General features: G+C 41.4%; 1 protein-coding gene across 2 annotated transcripts in view; it reads right to left on the reverse strand.

Moving 5' to 3' along the window:
* Positions 1–81: 81 nt before the first annotated feature.
* The window catches only part of LOC138625663 (transmembrane protein 132C), a 126,138-nt gene continuing 98,837 nt past the window's right edge, over positions 82–27,382 (reverse strand). For both annotated transcript variants that reach the window (XM_069706743.1, XM_069706742.1), the window contains exons 5-9: positions 18,296–18,439; positions 11,824–12,032; positions 5,805–6,078; positions 4,082–4,273; positions 82–1,909 (exon numbers count right to left, since the gene is read on the reverse strand). In XM_069706743.1, the coding sequence (XP_069562844.1) occupies positions 740–1,909; positions 4,082–4,273; positions 5,805–6,078; positions 11,824–12,032; positions 18,296–18,439 (1,989 nt within the window). In that variant the 3' untranslated portion in view covers positions 82–739. The remainder of the gene's footprint in view (positions 1,910–4,081; positions 4,274–5,804; positions 6,079–11,823; positions 12,033–18,295; positions 18,440–27,382) is intronic.

Genomic DNA, 27,382 nt, shown 5'->3' on the forward strand with positions numbered 1-27,382 from the left:
TGGCTCCCCCTCTGCTGACCTTAAGGAATGAATGGCGTAATGATGCTGCGGTCAATAAAAGCAGATGCACAGTTTTGACATTGTTGTGTATTCCTTAAATGTTATGAAAATACAATATACAGAGTAACAATACAATGCTTTGGAGACTGTTCAGTATATACATAACAGGTCCTCTGCCTTAGTAAGGAGGATGACAATGAACCAGAAACTTCAGCTTTTTTTTTTTTTTTTCTTTTTTTCTTCTTTTTCAGCCACATGCAGAAATTTCTCTTGGCTTGCTTTGGCCTTTTCAGAACTCTTCCACAGATCTGACGTAAGAAATTAATATCCCCCAAAAAATGGTACAAAAGTTCCAAAGCCATTTAATGTGCACACACATTCAGAACATCTATCTAATCACGGTACTGTTTGTTTTCACATCTGTGGTCACAGGCCGTCATTGCTGCAGGTCAATCCTGGGTCCTCGTTTAGATTCTGAACCCTGTAATAATAAAATGATGATAAAAAGGTAATCATCTGATAAACAAATGAAAAAGAAACCAACTGACGTCCTCACAGTTTGTTGTTGATTTATCATCAGTCACTTGTGGAATCATGACAGCTCTCCTAAATTGAATGACCCTTTGGCAGTTTGGAGTAAATTTCCTCCTCTTTCACCATCTGTGGGTCCACTTTCGGTTGTGACCCACTTTCCTCTGGAAGGCATAAGGGTGAGTTTGTTACAAGTGCACACTGTACATTATGCCACCTCTTTTAAAGCACTGTCATTTAACCTTTCCATGTAGTTGCGCAACTCCTTGGAGTCTCCCAGCTGCACGTCTTGGCACACCCACTTAATGTCGTGGCTGTGGCTTCCAGTCAGTGTGTTCACAGTGGGGTAGCTACTGTCCGAGGGGATGGTGGTGAACGTAGTGAACTTGACTCGCTTCCTCTTGGTGGTTGGGGAGTCTCCTTTGCTGTCCTTGGCTAGGCAGCCCGTGTCTGCCGCCCGGTGCACCTGGCTCTGCACGTGTTTCTGGGCAGAGCCTCCGTTCAGTAGGTGGCTGCCCTCCTCGAGGCCGCTACTCGAGTCCATCATGGAGGTCTGCTCCTCCTGCTGGGGCGAAAGGCTGATTTGGCTCTCCAGCAGCTCTGCCTCGTTCCCCAGCCACACCCAGTCGTGGGCGTGGTTCATGTTCTCCTGGCCCTCGATAGAGAGCTCCTTGTGGCGGTATTTGAGGGTATAGGAAATGCAGTTAATAAGAAAGACCAGGATGGCGAGGCAGAAGACCCCCAGTAGGGCGTACATGCCGATCTCTAGGTCTGTGAGCCCTCGGGCAGTCTGAATGAGGTCATCGTCCATATTGCGGCCACGGGGCAGATCTACTTGCGCAGGGAAGTCAGCAAAGTCGATTGGAATGTTCTGGCCACCATTGTCTGAAAGTTTGTCCCCATTGGGTCTGCGCATTATTGCGCTCCTTGTAGTGGTGGCTCTCCTCAACACCCCATCCTCCATGTCAGAGACAGAGCTGCCATAGTAGTGGGTGTCAATGCCCGTCCTGTCCTGGGAGGAGGAGAGCCTGCCTCTGGTGTCCATCTCATCTCCATCTGGGCCATAGTCGCTGCTCCCTCCCCTCGCGCTGTCACCGTGACCGAACTTCACCCTGACGTTACAGTTCCCCGCTGCGAGGATGCTGCGACGCTTAAACTTATGGCAGACTTCGCAAACAGTCATTTCCACCCTGACCAGCAGGCCCTGACCCTCCGCCTCCGTCATGATGACAGGCCATTTCCACGACGGGTCCTGCTGCACTGTCACCACATCTTCGTCCAGAGATGTGGCCGTCAGGACAAAAAAGTCAGAATTGTAGAGGTCTAGCGGAGCCACAGAGCCGTCACTAAACTGCAGCCAGGCGCTGATCAGGGCCTCCTGTGGAAATACAAACACATAAAAAGAGAGAAAGGAAATAGTCAGTGACGCAAGACAACATATGGACCTTTTGCATTATAAAGGAATGAAAATGATGGTGTAAAAATCCAAGCTGATTTCATGGAAAAAGACAGGCACAGGTCATTTTTTTATATATTAGCTCTGAAAATTGCAAGGCCTCTTTTCTGGGTACTTACAACTTCACCTAGATGGTGTTCCTGTTGATTATTTACATTTAATGTGCCTTTTGTCAGGGCACCATATACACACAGTGTATATATGGAGGTTTCTACTTGTGGATAACATTGCGAGTCAAATATAAGCTCGCTGGGTTGCACGGTTCTGCTAACTCAGTGGCTATTCTCTATAAGGTAATAGGATACAGATACAGATTAAAAGAGACCAGAAAGGATCAAACAGTAACATTAAACATTGTTCATGCGAATGAAGATTTGCCACACACGGGCGTCTCGAGGCCGCCTTCTACTGCAGTCTCACAATTTGCCTTTTAATGTCGCCAAAGGACAAATCCCCAAAGGCGCACGAGTAGATCCCTGCAGTGGTCTGTCAATGCTCCCCAATTACTGACACCAGAGGACTTACAGTGCAGTGCTGCCTACTTATCTTCACACTGTGCGTGAGATCGGGCAGATAAATGTCCTTCGCTTCCTTCCTCAGTTAGAGGAAGAGGAAGAGTGGGGCAGTTAGAGAAGACGGGCAGATCAAAGAGGCTTCAACAAGAGAAGCCACGGCAAATTAGAAAGAGAAGCAGAATATAAGAGAAAAGCCAAATTTGGACTGTACATATTCTTGTACTGTAGCTGTGATGGTGCGTTTGCATGCGGAGATTAAGCTTCTGTTTCTATTAGATACTGAAGGAAAAACATTCTGTCACACTTTCGCTTTCAAGCCTCAGAGTTAAGACGGTTAGGGAAAGTGTTGAACAAACAGTCACGTGAACACCAGCACATGCACAGTGAAGCTTTCTTTACGTGTAGAATTTCTCATCCAAGGACCCTGATAGTGTGAAATGCAGTCTGGAGGTGAGTGTGTTGTTTTGGAAAGCACACTATGAAAGGCGGAAAATGCAAATCTTTGGTATCAGCAGATATCTAAAAGAAAAATCAGTTATTCATCAAAAGAGAAATGATTTAATATGCTAGGAGATAATAACTATTGCGTAAACAAATTACCATCATCATCTGTAATAATTGGACCCGGCTAAATGGTGTGCAAATAATTTCTGGTCTTTGTTTTTTATCTATTGGATAAGAATCACCACTCATTTTTATAAACAAGGCTTTGTATTAAATTGTGGATAATAGAACAAAATTTGAATTTAGGCTTGAGTCTCTTACACACGATGCTGCACCAAATAATTATCTTCATTATTACTTAACCTGCTGATTGTCCTCTCGTTCTCTCCATTAATTGCTTTGTCTGTGAATTGTCATAAAGCAGAGGAAAAGTACACTATAATTTCCTGCAGCCTAAGGTCATGTGAATTTGATGATCATTATACAGTAATAGACCATGCCATGTTTAGATGGAAAGAATATATTGCTTCTGGTTAAATATACTCTTTGCTTGGAGTTTGTCTTAAAATTAAGAATTAACAAAACAAACTGGTAATTTGAGGTCTGATTTGTACTCAACTTTTATATTGTATTTGAACAATGTTCAAAATATTCTGTTTACTATTAGGTATGACCAGTGTTTTCCTTTTCCTGGCCTTGAGGGGGCCGCCAACCATATTGGTAAGTTTGGTGCAAAATGAAATACAAAAATGTACACAGGCTACAACTCCATAAAATATTGTAGCACTCGGATTGCAATCAAATTAAAGGAAAAAGCTTTCCCACGTGGCCCGGAGGAGGGAGAGAACTGATCGAATATAATCCCTAACACTGATTATAATTCCTCTCCCCCCAAACCACCCTGGCCTATCCTGCCCCCCAAAAGAAGTCAAACTAGGGGAAACGCTGGGTATGAATAAGGAAATCAACAAATCATCCTTTTCAAGAAGCTGGAACCCTCAAATATTTGCAATTTTTGTTAATAAAATTACAAAATCCATTAGTATATGAAAGGACGAAAGGATTCTGTCCTTCTTTTAATTGATTAATCATTAAATCATTCCCGCTGTACTTCTGCGTACGACAGCATCCGGACCTGTTTGGGGCTCTGCAGAACCTCCTGTGTGGTGGTAGTAGCTAGGATCGCTCTGTTGCTGCCAGCGCTGAGCTGCAGGCTCATGGAGAGGCCCGTCACCAGCTGCACACCCAACTCTGTGATGGTCACTTTGTCATCCACCACTGTGATAGTCTTCTCTGCCAGGATTGAGTCTGACAAAGGAGACAACACCTAAGAAAGAAGACAGTGAAGAAGAGGAGGAAAGAAATCACAGATTACAACCTTCAAGTAATTATAACAGGAAAAAGATGCACGTTAAAATTTCTTGCTTCCTACTAATTCCTAACAAATGTGTGATTGTGGTAACGTGTGACATTGTGGTATGAAGAATTACAGGTGTGTTACTTTACAATCCAATGTATAACCTGCTCATAAAAGCCTTTTCATTTCCTGCTATTAACACTCGGAGTGGGGAAGTTCTTTTTCAAGAGAAATCCGCAGCATCGGCAAACAGCTGAACAGAGAATACGAAAATTAAAACAGAAATAAGTCACCACTGGTCACATTGTGTGTTTGACAGGGGATTCCTGGCAAGTGGTATGCAAAACCATCACATAAATCAGCATCTAGCAGTGAAGATGTCAGCGACATGAAAAAAAAAAGCAGATTACCTGGAGTTACAGGTGATTTAAGAAAATGCTTTTCCGAGTGTTTCATCTAACATAAAAGGCTTAAAAGCTCCTGCGCAATATGCAAAATGATACACAAAACCTTCATTTTATTTTATCTCTTACTCAGGCTGGGGAGATCAAACAGGGACTCAACTTGGCTGCCATTCAGCCCCTAAACCTCCTGTAGGTAAGAATCCATTCCCTTTGATTAATACTGGTAATCTGGAGGAGAGGCACACTTTAACCTCAAAACAGGAGCAGGAAGTCTAACTGAGCGTGTGATCAACGCCATGTGAGCTACGCGTGACTTCCTCCGAATGAAAACCCTTTTAAACGTCTCCTCGTGCATCAGTCAACGTGATGCATGGCAGAGCTAGTCGCAGCTGTCAGACCTCCGCTCTCGTTATGCTTTTCCGGTTTGTGCTTTGTTCTGTGCGAGCGTGCGGAGGGTTTGCACACAGACAGACAGGCGAGTCCTCGACGCCGGGATGCAGATCCCACTCTCACAGATGTCATTAGGGGGTTGATATCCATTTGGTTAGCGTGAAGAGGGCTGACAAACCGAAGGGCCGAGGACCCACTCGCTGCTGAGAGCCTGAAACACAGGCTGTGACACACCAGTGAGCACCTGTCTGCTCAGGACAAAAGGAGGTATGAGTCAAGCCCTGGCAGTGACGTTGGCAGCTGCTGTTGTCCTTGGAAAAAAAACAACATGTTCTTGTTCCTCCAGTTTATTATTCGAACATGTTTTTTTGTTTTTGTTTGGCAGAATAATGACCACAGTAAAGCTGAGAAAAGTCTTCATTTAGGTTTATACACTAATGTTTGGTGGTAATCTGGATAATAAACTGAAGCAACATGATTGGAAGCAGGCAACAATCTCTGGCCTCGATTTGAATAGACACAAATCAAACGCTAAATTGACATACGCTTCCTAACACCTGTATCATGACCAATGCCGTGAGCATCGGGTAAAGATACGAGCTGAGACCTTCTTTTTTTTTGGCCTGCATATTTGTGGAGCCGTTAATTGTAAGTTGTTAGCATGTGCAGTTGACTGCAGTGACGCGTTAAATGAAGACATGGTGTACCTGTATAGTGGTCATCCCTACGTCGAGTCCCACCAGTATCCTTCTGTCCAGGAGCTGTGCAATCTGGGGATCCTCTACCTTCAGGAAGTCCCACACGAGCTCTGTGATGTCCACCTGCCAATCCGTGCCCAGCATGAAGCTGGTCTGCCCTCGAGGATCAGCTGACTCGGCTACAAAATGGGTCAGGACTTTGACCATGGCGTGCTGGTACTGTAGAGTGCAGCTTCGTCCTCGCCTGTCTTCATCGTCCTCATCCTCGCTGTCCCGTGTGGACCTGCCAAAAAAATATAAGAACCTGATGTGCTAACACAGAATATATATATATATATATATATATTTTCTTTAGCCCTGCTGGCGGCATGCCTTATGAGATGGCAGCGCCGGTTGATCCACTGCCTCAGTCCAGACTGAGAAACAGCGACTTACCACTCCAAGGTGCTCTTACTACTGACGATACAGTTCTTCATACTTTAGGCAATTTGATAGAGACACTCATGGTCCGCAAACAATAAACGGTACAACTTTGAAGATAGCTTTACTTTGAAACAATAATACTTTTTTTTTTTTTATACTGATTCTGTATAATTTATTTTAAGAAAAAGAAAATTTGATTATTCATGATGGTACAAATCTTTAGTTTTCATGCAGTTTAGGGGGGGAGAGAGTGTAACCCAGGTTGTTTTCTGTACCAACAATTTATATGTCCCCTGAAAATGGCTCACATGCAAGCTTTTGCTAGACACTAAAATGTACTAATGTAGCCTCTGTAGACTGTAGACGTTAGCTGGCTGTCTGTGCACAGACAAGCCTCCAGTTACTGCAGCGCACGGGACTCAGGCAGATATGTGTCCAAAAATGTCTTTGAACAGAGTGAAGTTAGGAATTGTAATGTAAGATTTACCAAAGTTGAAAGTCAGTGAGCTGAACTATTTTGACAGGCCACCCGAGTGGATGCTTCACATGGTGAACGCTGTGGCTCACTGATGCTGATTATATTTACTCCTGTGTAAAGGCAGCAAAAGCTGCGTGTTAAAACAAAAATGTGTTGAGGTCAATGTAGCCTGGCTTTCGAAACTGAGTATCAAATGACAAAGCTTTTTTCAATAGTAGACAGTATCGAAACAATTCGGTAGGTGCCATAAAAGGTTTGAAGTTTTGTTAACCTGCCCTTCATTCATATTTCCCTCAAGTGTAAGAATTTTTGGTTATTCCTTATTTCAGATCCAACATCAGGCCACAAATGGAATTTGTCCAATTATTTGTTTTATGATAAGTCATAAAACACCTTCATCAGTCCTTACTGTCCTTTGTGTTTGGGTCTCATAATCTAATTTAAACATGCTGATATCAACAAGTTTGCAGACTCTGTCTTGTTCATCATGTATGCCATATATATGTATGGCAAATATTATTTTGTCGATATATTACATATATATATATAATTCAGTGCACTTGGTGCTTCTTGCTATATTACAGTCGAAAACGATCTAGAATCTAAAATATTCATTTTGCACTGAAGTTTGGTTTGAAGATTGCCAACAGCGTTCAAAGTTGAACTGATCTCAGTCAGACACAGATTGATGTGACTCATACGGGCATGTTTACCCAACGATCATCATGTTATGATACAATGTTGTTGATTAAACCAGTAAGAGACGATCAATCCAGTGAATGGCTATCATTTTTCTTTCTCAGTGTCTCTCCTCCACCATTTCTGAGCACCCGGTCTGGATTGTGAATGTGCACACACCTCCTTACTGCTTTACTTAATGGCGTCTGTGATTGCTCTGTTGCTAGCAAATCTAATTTTATTACTTTAGGCAACAAATCAGCCAACAGAGGCACGACTCATTCTCACCAGGAAAATTGTTTTAAGTATGACAAACTGGGTTTAAACGGTTACAATACAGCTGCAATATCGTTAGATTTTGCCCATAACTGCTTTTTTTTATTTTATTTATTTTTATTTTTTTTAATTTTTGCTTCCACAAATGCCTTTTTAAAAACAACAAATAAAGCACACTGGGATGTTGAGAGAGCGATGTTTGAACGGTTGATTTGGGAGAATAAATGCTGTTACAGCTCTTTGGTCTCACACGGGGGCACAGTCAGGATACTTGCAAACAGAAAAGTGCTTTGTCAACACAGCTATTAATCATAAACTGTACTACAGACTTAAATCCACCTTTCTGTCTAATCATCGTCATTTGTTCCCCTGTCTCTCGTTCTCACACACATACACCCACACCCACACACTAGTAAAGGTTGAGATCATGATAAAGGGGGGAAGAAAAGAAATTCATCTCTTAAACTGTTTTTCTTGCGATTATCCGCTCTGCTTGGCTCTTTCTGTCTGAATCCCCTGAGAAATCTGGCTGCATGCGAAGTCGTGGGAATAGAGATGTTAGTTGCATGCTCCAGAGAAAGAGCCAAGAGTACAGAGAGCTTTAAAGTTAAGACCTAAAAGCTTTGCTGGTGGGACTGATTTCACATGCAACTGAATGGCAGCCATTAACAGAAGAAATTGTTCTGCTGTGAATATTGAAACACTAAAAGAAAACCGACATATTTAGAGTTCATGGCATCATCACAATTACAATTAACAAGCCAAGTGACAAAATCCCCAACTCAAACGGTGACGGTGTGACGAGGACATACTTGTATTAAGTTTCTTTAAGTTTTGACTGTATTGTGGCATCCAAATACAAATCACATTTTACTATAACTTTTTGCTATAGTTAAGACCATAATTTACTAAATGTTTAACTTTATTGTCTTTATGGCTGAGTCTTGCAACTTCAAAGCCCCTGAAAATATCAACATATCTCCCTACAACTTGAACCAATCCGCCTGTTTGGTGCACAGAAGAATGTGACATCATGTTTTTCGAACTAGGTTGCAGCTAGCTCCAACCTGTGAGATTAGCACAAAGAAAGACAAAAAACTCAAATCTCAAATGGCCACAATTTGTATAACTTTGGCAAAAAACAGTGTGATCATCAATTGCAACAAGAAGCTACTCGGGAGGAAAGGTTGTTAATACTGGCGTGGCCGATCTGCCCTAGAGGTATAACAACATGTTTGTTTGTTAGTTTTTGCAGGATTTGACCTTCACCACTTATCCAAGTACCCCACATTGAAACTGAAAGAAATTCAACTTTATCAATGAGGAATTCCTTGGCGTTTTGGGAGCAGAATACCAAAAGGGGAAATGAAAGTACATCAGTCCAGGCTTATTAGCCAAAGTCCGATCACTGTGTAATGCATGGCTGGATGTCTGTCGATCCTGCGTTTGTCCTTCGCATAACTTTGCTGACAGTGTTTGTATTTTAAAAGTTATATTCTAACACTATTACAAAAATGTTTGCTCCACTAGATTTGTTGTTTCTATGCAGCACACGCTGCCAAAGTCCCTGAAAAGGATGGAGGTATTTGAGTCATTCTCGCCAACAATATTTTACGTTTTATGAAATGCAAGCAGCTTCCTCCCTGAGTCACCTTCCAATTCACATAAACATGAAAAAGCTATCAGCGGCATAAAATCGAACATTTGCTCAGATGCGTCGTTTATTCCAACAAGGTTTGTAACTCATGAATTTGTGATCAAACATTCATTGGTCTTTCAAATTTCTGTTCTGCTTTCATAAATCACTGTTCTTTAATATCTCTCTCTCGCTCCACTCATTCACATATTAAAATGCAGGAGAAAAAAAAAAATCACCTGCCAATAATTTCAGGCATAATCTTATTATTCCAAAGGCAGTAATCAAAAGTTTCTCACCAAATGAATGCTTTGGTTAAATCCCTTTGTGAGTGGTTTTTGAGTGTAAACAGTTACTTGACATTCAAGGTTAATGAGATTGTAAATAGCACTGATTTTTACAAATTATGTAGACATATTGACTGAATCAGCATTGAAGCACTACATTTATAAGGGCATTTATAGATGCTGATATCAGTCAGGTGTAATGGATTCAGGAGTAAACAAGCTGATAGTGAAGTCTGACCATTTTAGCTCCAGTATAAAGCTGATATGCCGATGCCTGTGCAGCCATCTCAAAATCTAATTTAAGGTTAATCTAATAAACAAATCGCACTCAGTGCCGCGAACAACCTGCTTAACAAAGCAATTTTTCTTTCCGCTTCATTCACTTTCAAGCCCAGCTCAGACTTCAGACGAGATGCTGCATATTAATGCGTGTGACATGCTTATTTTTGTTTGTGCCCTGTGGATGGTGTGCTGGATATGTTTTGGCATTTTGGTGCGTTGTATTTTCTGCTACAATAACGTGACGAAGGTCATTTGGACAGAAATAGGCAGTGTTGTTTCTATACACGCAGACGCAGCTCTGTCTGACAATGTGTCTTCTGATTCTTTGAATCTTGGAGGGATTTCAATGCAGCTGTTTATTTCACAGCAGAAGGAGAACAATAAGTCCAAATCATTGAATGAAAGGTAACTACAACAGAATTTTAAAGCAGTTTAACAAGTGGAAAAAGGAATCTTAATATAGATATATTAAAAGATGCGTTAAAGGAGTGGTGGATGCCTGAGTTCTACGCATACACTTAAGTTAGCTGTCTTCAAAGGCTTATCTTGTCCCTGTTTTGACAGAGCTTAGGGAGGGAAGAGGTGAGCCATACAGACAGCGTCAGTCAAAAACTGCGTACGGAGTACTTCTGCAGCTGTCCTACTAACATGCTTGATGTCTCTTTATTTTTCATTTCTCTCTTTCCCCCCAGTATGGCCACAACTTGCGAGCCTGGTTGATAGAGGACGGTCCTGCTGCTAGCTATTGTCTGTTATTGGCTTAGTTCCTCGTGGGCTTATGAACAGTGGACCAGTGCCCATTCTCACCAACAGGCATAGTGCTACTTTGCAAGGTCACGCCTGTTATCCCCTGATAAACAAAGACGGGTGGAAGACAGCGAGAGACAAAGCTCTCTGCAGCCCATCAGCAGTGGTGCTGGCATCAACAATGACAACACAGCTTGGCTGTCCCCACTGATAAAGGCATACCAGCATGCAGCTAAAAAAGCGACATCCTCGACAAGCTGTGGCATTAGTTGAATGCTGTACCTCTGTCACTCAAAATAAGAAGGGAGCTGGGATAATTAGAGTAGCCACACTCGTGCGTGGGATGACTCCAAGTCCAACTTCAACGCTTTTCCAGAAGTAATTACTGCAGGTAGGCTGATAGCTGCTCAATCAATTGATGGATTTCAACAGTTGCAAAGTCGCGGTGCACAGCAACGTTGGCAGAGGTGCTGCCAGTGATGAGGCCCCAGGGGAGAAGTCTGACCTCCAGACAGCTCTAATACTGTTCTGTCCTACTGACAACTAAGAGGCGCAGTGGCAGGCCACCTTAAACCAGTCGTAATGACAAGCTGCATTGCACAGGTCAGCCATTGTATTATCAGCTAAGAACCGTCAGTAAGACTGAAGTCAGGAGGAGGGGGCGTGTTCAGTCACACTTCTCATCATTATCTTATCTGGGCCATGACTGAAATAAAATGCATCACGTGGAATAAAAGCCACTCTTAAACCAAGCTACCGTGGCTGCACAAGTGGACAAAGGACTCTGATCATGAGCATTTGTATGAAACCAAGAGAAAAATCCAAAAGCACAATGCGGTTGTTTGAGAAAGGAAAAAACTAAGTGCATTTATAATATATGTTATGTATCTACTCAAAATAAAAGTTCCTCAGTGACCCTGATACAGCAATTTTATAATCTTATTACATCTGGTTTACACGGCACAGCAGATGGCACAAAAATGTAAGTGTCTTAACATTTTTAAATATATAAGTGGACTTATAACCCCTCCAATTAGCAAAACAAATGCCTTCCAGTTTATTACAAACATGTGAAAACAACTTTATTTTTTTGCGTAATTCTTTTTCATTGGTTGAACCCATTCGGACAAACGGTGAATAAGATACAAGAGGGTGACTTCTGGCATAGTCTAATAGATGAGGCACAGGCCTTGCAAGTGATAAATGCATTCACTACTGTACCTCTGACTGGTGGCCATGATGGGCACCCTCCAGCCTTTGATCTGGCTCAGCTCCGTGTCAGACACCTCAATCTGGAGGGGGAGGCGCGGGATCCACACGTTGAGCTCCAGCTGAGCACTTAGGTATCCATACGTGAAGTTCACCATCATCTTCACCTTGCCCTTCATCTCCTTGCCATTCACAAAAATATAATCGCACCGGTCAGACACCTGCGTGGGAGGAGAGGAGAGGATTAAGAGAGACAACATTTAAAGTCGAGCTCTTCTGACAGTTACATTAGATGACTACACAGTGAATTACACAGTGCAATACACTGTACAGTATGCAATGTTGGCCGGGCCCTGCGAGTTGATTATAAGGCTTTACACTTCCAAGCTCTCCACTGATGGAGTATTCCTGTAACTACTTTGAAAAAGATGAAAGGTCCTCTATCTGCTGCACGCTCAGGAAAAGAGATAGGAGAGCAGCAAGTACATGTTTTAACCTGAGGGAAAACAGGCCATGATCTGCTGTTATTATTGTTCAGCCCACAGCTAACAGAAGAACCAACAGATGGAACTGTCTCTTGATAAAATGACCAAACTCAAAGCCATCTGTTTTTTAAATTACTTTACAAAAAGAATAAGTGGGACAATTCTGTGCTATCGAAAGGCACAACTCCTTGATGCTTTAACTCAGCCCCGTCTGTTGCTCCTTATTCATACTAGTGTTTGATTAATGTCCACATATCCTCTTTCTCTGTCTCTCAAAATTCCCTATGTTCTCTATGCCTGTTCAAGTACTATATAGTGTTTTTTGATGATCTTAATAGGGATACTCAACACACACACATGCACGCGCGCACGCACGCACGCACACACGCACACGCACACACACACACACACACACACACACACACACACTTGCAGAGGTAATTAATCAGTACATCTTAAACGGAGATAAGCAGTTGGGTTTTTTTCAGGCACTTTGTCAATCTTATTGATCCCATCATATAGCAGACTACTACTAGCTGGAGCCAGATAGAATTACATGGTCTGGGGAAATATCTTTTTTTCTACTTCCAAGTTATTTCTCCACTGTGAGATAAAACCACAAACAGCCATTCATCATGAAGCTGTGGCAGCAGATCCTCTGTGACCAGGAAGAAAACTTTGTGCGTGACACATTCTATTCTGTGCTTTGTGGGAGCCTCATTCACTCTTCGACTCCAGCGTGAAGCCAGCAGTAGAGTTTTTGGGGTACTGTGGAAACTTAATTTGGCCGTTTTGTATAAATAAAAGCAGATATTTAGAGATTTGCTGCATTGATTTTACAATCTGCACCGGCGCGAGCTCACTGGCTGATCTAGTAGCGTTCCTGGAAAACCTGTGCATGGTTGGATGCAATTATCATGGTGTTTGCTTGATTAAACAGTCATTAGAGACCTTCCGGTTGATTTCTTCTGCTTACATCCGTGTAGACACAAGAATGTAAACAGACTGCTGCAAACTGAAGAAAGACATCAACGAATAAACATGATGCGAGGATGTATAAATACTTTAAAAATTGGTAAAACAATTTTTACCATATTTGTATGCATTAAGGGACTGATTTACTAAAGGTTTGCTTGTGTAAAATCACGTGCAAACTTCACATTACCTGCAAAAATATGTCCAAGCTGATCTACTAACGACGTGCTGTGAGGATTGCATCTTTCAAATGTGCAATTTAACACACCTTGTCCATTTGCGTGTTTGCCTGCATGCATATGTAATATTGGGCATTTCTACTTGAACGTGCAAAATACTGGGGCGCGAATACATACATTTAGCACCTGCAACGATATCTACTAAACCTAAAAGTAGAAATAGGAGAAGTGCTTGCGTGTGTATTTTAGTACGACTGAAAGGAACGTATTAATCAGGTGCGCAAATCTGGAGAGACGGCTGCTCTTATTGTTGTGGTGAGAAGGAGACGCAGGAAAGCAAACCATTTAAACATTTCTGAGATGTCAGAGGCAAAAAATTATTTTGACATATCGTTTGTCCAGCGATGACCTTTCTGAGTTTTTCAATGAACTGAATGGTGATTTACAGCCAACAAGGAGGAGCCACAAAATACCAACAATGACAGAACTTTTTGCGACATTTATTGAGACTAATTCACCATCACAGAAAGAGCTGGACCTGCTGCTCAGTGTTGGTTAGAAACATCTCATCCACCATCCCACACTGTTTGATTGCCGACGTTTTATTATTTAACCGTTTTTTTCGCCTTTTTGTTTTCCCCACAGTATTGACTTCCTTGCTGATAATCTCATATATAGCGTTTTGTTCTTGCTATTTTTATATTTCTTAATTTCAATGGGATCAGATTTCCTTTTCCTTTTTCGGTCGCTTTGTTTTCCATTGCTGGAATCACTTCAACATATGCAAACCCCCCATTTAAATACAGGGATTTGCACCTGATATCAGTGACGTAAATATTCTTAATAAATTCTAATATTCACCTGCAAAACGCGTGCAAAAACAATGTGCAAAGTTTTGGAAAAAACACGCAGTTTAGTACCCTTTATTTGAGATCTTAGTAAATCAGGCCCCAAGTCTCTGGATGGGTGGTTTCCTTTTCAAGTGTTTTACTGACATTTGAGGGCACACGTGGCTGAGAGAGGACTTACAGTTTTTCAAAAACACCACTAGTGTTGATTATTACACAAATGTGTCCTTTTGTAAGGATCCAACTGGCTGGTAAGTTTGGATTCCTCTCAAAATCAAAATCTAGTGCACTTAGCCTAGCCTGCTAACTTGAACACTGATTTTAAGTAGAATATTCATGTTGGAAGCGTTGTCACAGCAGAAACAAGAAAATAAACTTACATTTCTTCGTATTGATAATTATTTATTTTTTTAGCAATTGCTGTACTGTTACAAATTACTTCACAAAAATGTATTATAACTCGAGAAGCATTTCCTTTTAGAGGGGAGGTAATCATTCTGAAATTGTACAAAAACATTATCTCCTCCGACAGCATGCTAACAAATTCAGTGAACTTTATGTCCAGAGACCGAGAAGAAGACCGGTGAAGAATCTGAAAAGCAGCAGCTGCTTCTACAGCCAACCAGAGAGCTTTACTTAAGGACTCCACAAGCCCTGCATTTTCAAGTGAAACGCATTCGGGATCAATGGGTATTTCCTCGATGTTATTTCAGTGAATAAAGAGAACATACAAAGTAGTTCCTTGCTCACGCTCGTGCGCTGCACGACACTGCAATGTAACCAGGACTGACGGAGTTGCTTAATGAAGCTTTTGAACGTTTCTACAAGGGCGACGTCCCTCCCCTGGCTACAGTCAGTTATGGAGCAGATTGGACTCCGTCAGGGCTGCGGGTGTGACAGTGTGTTTGAACTGATAAAGATGTCAGAGGAGTCCCTGCCCCTTATCAGAGCTCGTTGTTCTCCTCTTTTTCTCTCACTATGCTCAATCTGTTGAGACTGAAGTGCCTTTGACAGCCCCTTCATCTCGGACTTCTCTTCGTTTGGACTCTGCAAACCTGTCTGCACGAGCGGGTGGGTTGCAGACTGCGTAACACCTGACTGGGCTCCATGTGTGGCTCATTATTCATATCAAATGGCGATATGAATGATCAATAAATCAGAGGCTGCTAACAAATATCATTATCAGTCTTATCTGTCTTATTTTTCACCAAATTCATGAAAAATGGTGTGACGTTTTCTGTTGTAGTAAAAAGAATTAGGAAATGAGTGTGGGATTTATTAACACAGCTGTGCTACAGTGTGTCTCATGACAGGGAAATTAACTGCCTGCTGGCATTTCTTCGATCTACTCCCAAACAATCTAAGCAGAAACAATTATGGAGAACATGGCAGCTGACATCCAGCCGTTCCAGCACATTACAGTGACGTGCTTACACCTTCCTGCTGTGCTGCCTAGTTGGCCAACGTAGCCTCAAATCAATATTTTAACATAAAAGGGCATCACCTCTTAATCAGCAGCCTCTTTAACCCTTCATACACTCTCCCTGCCTGGATGTGAGCTGTGCCAAACTCAGAGTGCGACTGTCTCTGTGAATTACACAGCCTCCATCATTCTGCTTCGCAAAGTATCATAAACGTCCAGGAGGATCCGCTGCCACATTAATCAGACACATTAGGCAGCTAACGGGAGAATACTTACAGAGGACATTAAGGCTGTCTCTGGATCAAGCCCAGGAAATTAACAACTCACCAGACAGATACAATCCACAGCAGATATGAGCGATGGGAGTAGGGAGCATGAAGGTGGGGTGAGTCTAGCTCTGGCTTGTATACTTGGCAGAAGCAATTAAGCCACTCAGACTACGCTGCACAAGCTACAAAACTCACCTCAATGCAAGAGGAAGCTCTGCACATACAATTTTCGAACTGCCCTACTATTATAATTTTGTCAAATACAGAATACAGAACCGTGTTCACAACCCTCGCTCCATGGTAAGCAGGAGTTGTAAAAGCTTGCTCATAACATGACCTTCCGTTCATGGCTTCAGTGAAGATGGAATATTTTTCATGAAAACTTATGAATACACAACTGTGGGGTATGATTGTCCTGCTGCAGTCTTAACTATTCTTTTTGTGTGAACTACTAAAATATTTTTCCATTTGTACTTTCGAATTTGTAAGCACGAAGTAACCAGAGACCTGCAAGTGAATCAAAACAGTAAATTTGAGGCCACAGAGCCCAAAACATTGACCTGAATGATGCTACAAAGCTGCACAGAACTCAGGGCAACTGCAGAGTTGGGTGATGATGATCCCAGGACGCGACCCCTTTCTCCTTGAAGTATTGACTTTTTGAATGACCTCGCTGTATGTAGCTGCAACATGTAAAGCTGTATAATGAGTAGTAGAGGCCCTCCTATCCTTCCAGATACACACAAACACAGCCCACACAGCTCAAACTGTGAACCCGGCAACATGTACGGGCCCTAAACTCAACTGTCAAAATGTTAATCCAGAAAAAACAAAATGTGCGTGCAAAATAATGATGGCACAGCCGTATTGCTGCCTACACGTGTCAGATCAAATTAGTGTGAATAAGACAAATCTCCAAAGAGGTTTTAAAAAAACAACAACATGTGACCTGAGGTATGTCTTTTGAATTCACTGTAATTGAGGCCACAAGGAAGTAGATGCATAATTTAATGTGCACAGTGATTCATAATTCAGGTTTAATGTCACTCTGTGTTTATTTATTGCTAAATCACTAGGTAAAATTTAGATAAGTTAATAATGTTTACACACATGCCATCGCAGGCTATGATTAGAGGCGAACTTCCCTGAGCAGTAACCCTTTGACCCAGAGAGAGATGTCAGTGGCAGCTGTGGCTTTTTTTTTTTTTTTTTTTTTTTTTAAACCTTCTTGTCGGCTTAATTTCCCTCTGAAGCACACTTAAGTGCCCCGAAGTCACATATCAGACATGATATTCAATGTTCAATGTGGCAGAATATTCTCTGGTTTTTGGTTGTGTTTCATTATAACTTATTAGTGTTTACTACACGAGTTTGATCTGTTTACAATCCCTTCTTGACATGGAGCAACATCTCAGCTGTTTAGACTTGGAAATAGACCGAAGAATGATTTTTTTTGCCTCCGGGTTTTCGTAGAGTCTTTAGGATTCTGCAGCAGAATGATTTCTTTTGTTTGCAGAGCGAAGCCACTGATACCAGGGCTCAACTTTATAACACTGAAAAGGACTTTTTACTCCGTTGCGCCTTGTGCCCCAGGTTTGAAAGGGGGGTATACAAATAAAGAAGAACTTGTCAGTAGTCGTTGCATATCAAACACACTCTTTCATGTTGTTTGCCTGTGTTTGTTTATCCTTTCTGGAGGATTTATATAGATGTGCTAAACATAGATCTTCTCATCTAATTCTAACACTTACAGTACGATTTCTACAAAGCTTCACAATATCTCCATGGTCTGAAATTATTCATTAAATGCACACATTTGTAGTAAATCCTTTTTCAGTTTTTATAGTAATTCCTGCAGGTCTTTTGAGTCTCTCTAAAAAACATGACTGACTTGAAAAGTCAAGGCTATTACTGTTAATGTAATGCACACATTTTAAATGATTCATTATTCATGTTTTAACTGATTAAATATCAACCACTTAAATGTAATTTGCTGTTAAATTACAAAATGTACAAAATGTGACATCACTTATTTTTAACCGAGATTCATTGACAAAGACCTTTTACATGCTGAACAGAAACGGAAAAGAAACAATGTCCCCATCCATTATCACATGCAGGATCCTTTTTTGCTTTTTCCTCATTGATGCTGCACAATGTTTTAGCTGCTAATGTAAAAAAAAATTTTTTTGAATCTATGCCAGACTTTGACAAACATCAACAAAAATCTATAGAATACGGAGCAGCCGACAGCATGTTGTTTTTATGAAAGCAGAGATGCAGAGGCTTGTTTCATCTTACTGACCTTGACCACATCCTCTTCTGTCGAGCGACACTTTACTGCTTCGGAGACATCTGTAACAGAGGCGTCTACTCCAATGGTCACCACCTTCACTGGGACAGCCACTGTCTTTCCAGTCAGGACGGCGGTGTTCAAAATCTCAGAGTCCTGGAGACACAAAGGAAAACAGAGATCAACAAAGTACTGGCAGAGAGCCCAGCAGGTTTTTTATCCACCCAACAGTAACAGTAATTACCAGCTTAGAAATAATATAAAATGTATGACTTACAAGTGGTACTGAAAATGACCTCAAGAGGATCTGCACAATCACCACTGAATTAGTGATTATTGGGTAAACTGCTGTGAAGCTAGAACTGCTGCTGGGTGGACAGCTAATAAGTGATGGCAGCTGGTGAGCTCATTATCCAGGATGTTGTTACAGCAGCTGAAAGCACATGTTTTTTCACAGAAATTTGATCGTGTCGGGTCCACTGCCCAACTGGAATTTAGTTTGAACTTCCCTTTGGGTTTTTGGTCTGTAGAAAAAAAGATAAAGTCGTTTTTAAAGGTACAACATGCAGAATTTTGTTCCCATTGTTAGCTGAAATTAACCATAGATGTTTGGGAGTTATTCTAATCATTGGGAAGAAGAAAGCACCCTTTCTGATGTGCTCGTCAGCCAGCCAGCACTGTATTTGGCTAGTCAGTGGGATTATATATCAGTGGATCAAAGTTTTAGTTGGTTTAATAAATGACAGGAGAATAAAATTACAAAATTAAGAGCTGAAAAAAAAAAATTATGACAGAAAATAACTTGTGCTTTTTTATATGAGAAATTCTCCATGAATCATGCTCCTTCTCTGCTCTTACACCTCATCAGAAACCCAACATGGAAGCACAACATGAAGTCACTGAGTGTTTCCAATGCCAGGGTTTATCCAGCTTTTTATTCATGTAGTTGTGGGCCAACTGCAATTAGATGACCCTCTTTGTACTCGCTGATGGTTGCTTATTACCTGCCGCTTGTGAAGTTGTAATTACATGGTAAGAGTTCTTACTAGTAGAACCTACATAATAACTTGCAGTCACTCCACAATGCCTTCGAATAAGTTTCTAAGACCGCAGAGAGAAAATGTCATGTCCACCAACATATTGTTCTTTTAGCTTTCTTGTCAAGTGGCAACCCAAAGTGACGTTACCCAATGGTTTGTGAACTGACATTTTGAAGCCTCCAAGTCTGACTTTTTGACCACCGTCATCTTGTTCTTTTGGACCAAGAGGTGACCATGTTTGGACGTGCTGGGGAGTGTGTGTGTGTGTGTGTGTGTGTGTGTGTGTGTGTGTGTGTGTGTGTGTGTGTGTGTGTGTGTGTGTGTGTGTGTGTGTGTGTGTGTGTGTGGTGGGGAGGTGGTGGGTTGATCTGACTGAGAACCTGAGGGCACTACGCCGGCCCACCTATATCGTCAACCATATACTGAAACATACCTCTCTTTGAGGCCTATTATCTAAATAATAAAGGAAATATTTTCAGAAGGAACACCAAAACACTGATCAAAGGGAAGGTATCTAATGAATGACACCACAATGACAAATGTAAAACATTTATTGAAGTTATATTTCCTGACAGAAGTTGACACTTTTTGAATGGGCATCTGTTAAAGCTAAAGATTTTTAGAGGCCAGCCACTATTGGCCCTCAGTGATTTTGCATTTTAAGGCACTTTTGCTTTGCCTTCACTTTTCAGACCTTGAAACTACATCCATTTTTAGATAGATTTGATGCGCCTTGTTCATAAAATGACAAAAAATATAATTACTGCATTTTGCCTTTTTACGGGAGAATAATATATTCAGCACATAGTTTATAAAAATCATAGTGAAACTTAACCCGCCAAGACTAGTCAGGGCCATCTTGTGTAAATGAGTACTTACTGCCCAATCAGTCTTAACAAGGCTCTATGTAAAAAAGCACCAAATGCTACCTGACTCTGGACTGCCATGGAGGTACTCTCAGTAAATGACCTCAGTGGTCTCAACAGTCCTGGTTCTTTAAGTTTAATGGCACAGCTTCATTACTCAGAACAGAACTCTTAACCTTTCATTACAGATACACACATATCTCTCTCTCTCTCTCTCTCTCTAACATTCACATGCACACGCACACGCACACGCACACACACACACACACACACACACACACACACACACACACACACACACACACACACACACACACACACACACACACACACCGGTATTGTCACAGAAGATAATTGGGGCCAATTAAGATAAGGCCGAGGTAACTTTTTCTCTCTACAGTTAGCAATGCACATTGGATTGTCCCTTCTGTCTATTCAGCCCAAAGAAATTGCACTTCAATTATACAAATTGCTACAAAACCCTGGGCACCACAGTAAATAGCTGCTATCGAGGTCAAAGTCTACTTTTCAGTCGTCGTACTGTACAACAGACACACTTCTTGCAATTGGTGAACTGAAATGACTTTAGCTAATTGTAAAGCATGACAAAAGCCTCTCATTGCAAGCTGTTTTTGTTCTGCTACTTGCATGGTCTTACACAAAAGCCCTGCTCCAATTTCCTTATTTTCAAAAGGCGGCAACCCCAAGGCATCCATCTTTGTCCCCACTGTATTGAAGCTCTGCCAGCACTGAAGACGTTTAGCCACTATTATTTTTCTTTTAACAGAGAAATCTAACTCTGTTGAATTAAATGTGACATTTGTTTCGAGTAATATCACTAAACCTGACAAGCACAGACAGGCCCCATCTACAGTGTCTTACTTCCTGTCTTTATTCATGTGTGTTTGCACACTGCTCCGTCAACTTGGTTTCTAAAGGCTTCCCCTTGTGTTTGTGAGCTTGCAAATTGGACTTATACAAAAAAAGAGAGAAAAGGAGGATTAAGTTTGATTGAAAGCAGCCTGGTCGTTTGTAAGACTATTCAGCTTTGGAGTGAAATGATTATTAGCTGAGCCAAGAGATACCAATGAATCACAAAAAACACTTAATCTTCAAATGGCTTTTCATTACAATTTTATAGACTGTGACAATGTTTTATAGCAATATAAACCCCCCTCTCACTGTGCCGCTGACTTTGATTCAATTCCCCTTAAAATTGAGGATTGCTGTAAATTAATTCCATGTCTGCTGGGATTCCTCCATTTCCAGAGGGTCATCTATAATACATGATGGGGTAAATGGTTGGGACCTGGTGAAAGCAGAGGCTAATGTTAGATTACAGCAGCTGGAAATGACCCAGCAGGTTAAGAGCAACAGAGAGCAGAGCCTGGCAGTAATAAGCCACAGCGGGATCCCACGATAATGCATCATGGTCCACACACTCCGCCATAGACAGCACAATTAAACACAAAATGGAGACCAGTGGTGCATATCAGCAGCTTAAAGCAGTCCGAATGAAGTCACAATGAAGTATGGGTCCATAAAACTGGAAACATTTGTCCATCAGCTGATGAGTTTGTATTATGTCAGTTTCTTATTTTAGATTGTGGGTATCCTAAAGGGAAATGCAACAAAAATATATTATAACAGTAGCTCTGTAACTTCTTTGCTTTTATGGCACTTTATTTTAGAATATTAAACGGAGCTACATGAAGCATTTGTGATTATTTATGAGCTGCTTGCAGAATGTAAAGATGTTAATAAGCACCATCACATCAGAAAGGACAAGATCTAATAAATAACTAATAGAAGCCCTTGATAACAAGCTGCCTATATGGTTTATATGCAGTCATAAACCTATCTTCCTTAGTATCAAATAATAACCCAGCACATTACACATCCATTGCAGGATAGCCGGAGCCTGTTGGGAATGTACTCGTTTGCTCAAGATTATGGCATGTTATTTCAAGATTAATGAGGCCGTGGATTTTCCATGACACACAGTGCATGTTGTATGTCGGAAAATACAAGGCAGTCTTGCTGCAAAATAATGCACAATGACGTGTGTCATAACTGTAAATGTCTGAATGAATTACTTCACCATATATATATATATATATATATATATATATATTTATGTGTATATATAATTCTATATAAATAAAGGATCTGAATACTTTTTCATCCACCGCCTCCAGTATGGAATTTATACAGATGAGAATGATACAAAAGCCTTCATTAAAATCTTAAAAGACATTTCTGATTAACGTGCATGTTCATTTGATTGTCACCTGTTTGTGATTTACTTACTAGCCAATCTGCCCCCTCAAATCCTACAGATAGGAGTCTATCTGTTCAATAATCTGTGAGAGAAGTGCTTGTCTGCTTTATCAAGGATCTCTCTGTTAGCATTCAGCACGCTGCTGTGGCTGGTAATATGTTCTGGGCTGTAATTTCTGCCTGTGCCTCGGCTGGATCTGAAAATAAGTGAGATTTATGGTGTCAGCCTGAGTGACACGGGCAGCATGCGAAGTAGCAAATCTGGCCATTCTGGTGTGGCGATTAGCTTCTGCCTCCCTTCTCCCTGCACTAACACATCCACATTCTGACCCCAGCATCCCGGCTACAGGTACAAATGAACAGGTCAAACACAGTGTTGAGTTGAGGATTTTTGGGGGCTGCATTATTCATGGTGTAGCAGAACAAAGAGAGGGTGGTGCACCTGTTTATGTCAGCCCGGCACTGTTGCTGTTGTCCTAAAGCCAACAGGCTGTCGCGATGAACCACAATGCCTGAGCTGAAACCTCTAATCCTAATAAGACAAAACACCTAATCTGGTGCTTTTACTACCGTAATCGATGACTTGTCATTGGACACGAGTCTCATTATGATGTTTCATGTCATTTCAAGAGCAAAAGCATTAAAAGGGCAATGAAGTATGCCAATAGTCAGCCAATTTATAGTAAATGAAATATTCATAGTTCTGATAAACATTTTCATCCCTTGGCGATAAAATATGCGTACGTGTGAGGAAGTTAGAATGGGAGGGCATGGATAGTGAATAATAGGATGTAGACATTAAATGCCACTCAGACAGTGTCCTGGAGCTATTAAGCAGACTAAAAGAGACGCGTCCTTTCATCAGTTCTTCTCTCCATATTGTGCAATGCTCAATGTGGCACTTCCTCCCCTCTATTCCAGTGGGCGTTTAATTGGCTAGAAGCGAGAAACATGGAGGAGAGTGGGAATAAAGGCCTTGGTAGCACCATGCAGAGCGATACATCACGGCATGACAGCGCATTGAAGTGGTGGGATGGTTGTGAAGCCAACACACTGCCTTTTAATGAGGGCCTCACTCTTGCTCCCCTTTCTTTTCTCTTCCCTCTCTTGCTCCTCCAAGAAAGAACCAGTTACTCTCCTGTCTTCATTTCCCCCTTTTTCCTTGTTTCTTCCTGGGTGATGGGATAAAGGCGGCTGCAGTGTGCGGCATACCGGGGCCCATCTCCATTTGGCGGTCATCCTTCGCTGCCTCCTAAAACACCATCTAACTGCTTTTCAGTAGCAGCGCCCTGTCTGAGGTACATGCCGGTCAGAGATCTGATCTGCTCATTACCGTTGGCTGTGTCTGGCAGAGGGAAGATTAACTGGACTCGATGGCTGCTTTGATAGTTGATCTGCTCAGTTTAAAAGGAGATGTAATGAGAGATCATGTTGAGGACATGGACAGGATGAATTGGCGCCTCAGAATTAGAGGTAATGTCGAGGGCCACTTAAATAGGTACCTCAGTCAATAATTAAGAGACATTATAGAAAGGGCACCTCATTCCCTGTCAACGCTCATGGTAGAGATGAACCACACAAATGGTCATATGTGAGAAAGCTGAATCGTTATGGTGGCTGCTGTTATAAAGGGGTGTATGACGGTAGATTATGGCTCATCTCAAATAAATGAATACAAAATTCTGAATAAGACAGGAGGTATATATACATTTACTTCCTTTTTTATTAGTTACATCTTGCATAACAATAGCATAGTGTTTCCCTTGTTGATTTGCATTAGCTGTTACATTCACAATTCAAAAATACTGCACCCATTTATCACAGCAAATTCACATTTTTCGAATGAACTATCTGAGTTCAAATCAACTCTTTTTGCTTGTACATGTAAGACCATCAAATTCACTCTCAAGCAGAGAACAAATCTGAGTTGATTTTTAACACTTTTCAGGAGTTGAACCTGAACTCTTTGGGGGTAAATTTTACTTTAACCTTGAGTTGTTTGAATGTGAACTCTTTCACAGTGTTTACAGTCAACACTTCAAAGTATGTATTGTTTGACAGTCATGGAGTTCAAATTTCATCACACTATAAAGGTTTTAGGTAAGACTGACAACAAAATAACAACATATTCATCACAAATTTATAGTTAACAATTATATGCATTGTGATTATATGCAGTGTGAAACAATTACTGCCGCATGAAAACTATGTATAACAAGTTTCAAACTAAACAAAGTTCTATTGCCACTGTGATTGGTGTATGTTACGTTCCTACTTTGTCCACTTATGGTTTTGAATGATAGCCCCATTTTATTTATCATTATGTCTTCATTGAAATATTAATAAACAGCATGTTTTAACAAAACAAAATATAATTTCTGCCCCTCACTTAGATTTAATTTGGTTGCTTTATTCTCAAAAGTTATGAAGGAATAACCAAGGCATGCTGGGGAATGCTGATACGGCAACAAAGCTGTGCAGTCAACACCGGGAGTCATGTTGAATCATGCTCCTTAACACTCAGCGAAAGAACACCAAAATATTACCCCACCAGAAAGTAACACTGAACACAAGCTGTAGTCTAACTTAGAAAATAAACTCCCAAAATCAAACTCTATTTAACTCCAGGATATTTCACTCCAGAAATTTGCTGTGTTGATTAGCAGTTGACTAATTATGTCCCAATAACATTTAAGCGATGGTACAATATGGCTATAAATACAGTATGGTTACACTTCTCAGTATAACACTGTTAATACACATTCATGTCCATATCCGTAGATCCACTGCTGTTTGCTGCCCTCCCCACCACCCCACAGGTAAACTCAGATTTAATGTAACTTTACTTTTTCAAAGAGTTGGACAAGAAGATTGACACAACTCTCATGTCTGTGCAGTAACATGATTCTTCCACCAGAAGCCAATTACCTAAGCTTAGCCTTAAGACTGCAAGCAGGGGAAAACAGTGGGAAATTCACCAATCGGCACTTCAAAAGCTCACTAATTAATATGCGAGTCTTGTTTGTTCAAGCTGAACACTAACTGCAATGCAGAAAAGACCAGTTCTGGTTGATATTTACTGGACAATTTCTTGGCTGGGAGCAGTGCCACTAGAGTCTCTGCTGGTTGCCTGGTGACCGCTCTGTGATGAAAAGACTCCAGGAAATGAAGCTTCAGTTGGAAATGAAACATCCAGCAAATAATCCCCAATAAAACCACAAGTTGCTAACCATGCTTCCTGTTCCCCCCTGCTTCCACTTTTTATGCTGAGCTAAGCCTCAAATGGCTGTAGATTCAGTGCTGCTAAGGTCCCCCAAAGACCTAAGTCTAAATGTAACATGTTAGACAATCAGACGTCTAATACTTGTCAGCCTTGACATGAGTGTCTCTGACTGAATTGAAAGAATAAAGCGTTCTTTCTAAATGTCTGTCCTGAATTTGACTTTTGATGACAGTCAGGCTCTGAAAACAGCATGTTAATAAAAATAAATAAATAAATAAAAAAACACTTCAAAAGACACTTCCCATTGTACCTGAAGTAAAAAAAAAATGCTGCATGAACTTGAAAAGAAATCCCTGCTCTTAATGGCCTCAGCGGTGGAATGAATTGTTACCCTCACGGCCTCCAAAAGAAGGGCAAACAATGATGGATCAAGAACTCCCTTCATCTGAGCTGCATGTACAGTTATGCAATTGGAGTCACACAACAGTTCATGGAAAGTATTGATGTTTTAGTCTCACTCAATTGCTCTCAACTGTAAATTATTTATGAGTGCACATGATTTATGGGTAAACTTTGACTTTGGAGAAGTGTCACAATGACATGCTGACAAGACAAATCTCCCCACAAATATTAATTACAATATGTATCGTCCCTGATTCCTGACAATACAAGGGTCTATTTAAAAGTCTCCCTGAAATAATACCAACATTTTATTACTAAAGAGGACAAAGAATGCAAAGGAAGACATTTTCAGTGTGGTATGACAACACTGATGGTTTATGCTGTTATAGAACTTGGTTCTGTACCTATTCATCTTCAGGCCATCTCTTGTAAACCCACCTGTCCATGAAAGTCCATTAACAGAGCTTATTATTGTCTGTGCTTGCAAAATTTGATTTATAGGAATTATTGAAGGCTGGTGCAAGAAGGACGGAGCCACCATCAGGAGCCCCGTGGGCAGGAACTGCACCTCATGCTGTGAAAGGGAGCTCGTGAATAAAATATGGCTGGCCATGGAGGTACTTACATTTTAAGTTTATTGGACGAATCCTCTGCGATTCTCATGAATATTGTACCTGTAATACATCTAGATCAGTGGGTCAGGAGGGAGGAGCGGGTGTCCCTGGTGGGTTTCAGCGACAGTGAGATTCAGCTCTGGAAGAATCAAGGTCAGGCACCAGGGACACATCCAGCGCTCCACCAGCCTATGAGTGAGAGAACTGCGGGTGCTCAGGGGAGGTGGTTGGTGGGCTCTTTGACTGATGCTGGCTCTGGTATCGCAATGCCTTGCGCGTGCCCCCGCTGTTCGCCCATTGAGTGGGGGCCCAGAGGCCAGAAGGCAGGGAAACAACCCTGCCTGCACCAGTCTGCTCAATTTCAGCCCATTATCTATCACACACAGCCGATCGATGAAGAGTTCTTCACCAACAGCCAACACCATGCCTGTAGGGGGATGACCTCCTGCTCTCTGTCTGATTTCTTCACCCGTCTCTGATCGAGATCCATACTGCCAGCTTAGCTTGGCTTAGCTGCCCTCTGGACACAGACCTCTCAGCAGGCACAAAGGTCAGCTCCATTGTAGAGTCCATTACTGCTAAAAAATAAATAAATAAATAAACACATTCCTCTCAAACCTCAGTGGGTAAGGATTAAAGTGAAGATGAACAGAAGTGGGCCAGAATGTGAAGTG

This window comes from Brachyistius frenatus, unplaced genomic scaffold, assembly GCF_029030835.1.
Source record: "Brachyistius frenatus isolate BFR_SWC_R1_liver_20210118 unplaced genomic scaffold, ASM2903083v1 Contig_64, whole genome shotgun sequence".
Classification (NCBI taxonomy): Eukaryota; Metazoa; Chordata; class Actinopteri; family Embiotocidae; genus Brachyistius; species Brachyistius frenatus.